The 1,327-nt window shown below is 34.1% G+C and overlaps 1 protein-coding gene across 1 annotated transcript; it reads left to right on the top strand.

Annotated features, from left to right (window-relative positions):
- Positions 1-517: 517 nt before the first annotated feature.
- Positions 518-916, top strand: LOC113360657. Its single transcript, XM_026604143.1, has one exon. It carries the CDS (start codon positions 518-520, stop codon positions 914-916), a length of 399 nt encoding a protein of 132 aa, XP_026459928.1.
- Positions 917-1,327: the final 411 nt, after the last annotated feature.

Genomic DNA, 1,327 nt, shown 5'->3' with positions numbered 1-1,327 from the left:
AAAAGTTAAAAAAGCTCAAGAAAGTGTTAAATGATGGGAACTGGAATGTCTTTGGGAATGTTCAAGTGAAGATTAAAGAAGCTGAAATAAAGGTGAAAGAGGCAGTGATGGTATCAGATGCTAATCCTTTTGATGATAATGCTTTAAATTCTCTAGTGGAAGCTCAAAATGAATACTCAAGCAGAGAAGTTCAAGAAAGTACTTTATTGAAACAAAAATCTAGAACTAAGTGGGTTAAAGAAGGTGCTGCAAATATTGGTTGCTTCCATGCCAATCTAAAAATAGACAAGCAAAAAATCAAATTAGTGAGATTAAATATTCCAATGGTAACATTACCTCAGATCAAACTAAAATAGCTGAAGAATTGGTGCATTTCTTTGAAGACAAGTTTGAATTTAAAGAAGTCTGTATTGATGATAGTTTACTAGATGTCATTCCTCATGCAATTACTAATGAAGACCAAGACATGTTGGAAGCAATTCCTTCTGCTGAATAAATTAAAAACACAATCTTTGATATGGATCCAGAAAGTTCACCTGGTCCTGATGGGTTCTCTGGAATTTTCTACACAAGTTGTTGGCATATCATTCAAGAGGATTTTATCAAATTCATTCAGTTTTGCTGGAGCAGAAAGTTCATTCCCAAAGGCTTAAATTCCAATTTTCTGGTCTTACTTCCAAAAGTTCAAGGAGCTAAAACAGCAAACCAATTCAGGCCTATTGGATTAAGCAATGTAAGTTTTAAAATCTTCACTAAAATTATTACTACAAGATTAAGTAGTGTCATGGGAAAGCTTATATCTCCTCAACAAGCTGCACATGTTAAAGGTAGAAGTATTCATGAACAAGTCCTTCTTGCATCTGAACTAGTGAATGAAATGAAAAAAAGAGAGGTGGAAATGTTGGCCTCAAATTAGACATATCTCAAGCATATGACTCAGTCAGTTGGGCATTTCTCACTAAGGTTCTTCTTAAATGTGGATTCTCATTTTCTTGGTGTAATTGGATATTAATATTACTTCAATCTACTAAAATTTTTGTTATGCTCAATGGTGGTCCTTGTGGTTTTTTCTCTTTTGGAATGGGTTTGAAGCAAGGTGATCCATTATCACCTCTATTGTTTGTTCTAATGGAAGATGTACTCAGCAGAAACATTACTCATTTGGTGGAAACTGGTAAGTTAACTCCAATGGTTATTAGAAGAGGTATTCATCCAACTCATCTGTTTTTTGCAGATGATGTTTTTATCTTCTGCAATGGTGCTAAGAAAACTATAGATAATCTAATGTCTTTGCTTGACAAGTATCAATCCATCTCTGGTCAAGTGG

Source organism: Papaver somniferum, chromosome 3 (assembly GCF_003573695.1).
Source record: "Papaver somniferum cultivar HN1 chromosome 3, ASM357369v1, whole genome shotgun sequence".
Taxonomy (NCBI): domain Eukaryota; kingdom Viridiplantae; phylum Streptophyta; class Magnoliopsida; order Ranunculales; family Papaveraceae; genus Papaver; species Papaver somniferum.
Note: the sequence above shows the minus strand (reverse complement) of the source record. Positions and strands in the feature narration are given on the sequence as shown.

What these genes read in the sequence shown, in the direction of transcription:
- LOC113360657 (XM_026604143.1), top strand. Translation starts at nt 518, where the DNA reads ATGGATCCAGAAAGTTCACCTGGTCCTGATGGGTTCTCTGGAATTTTC.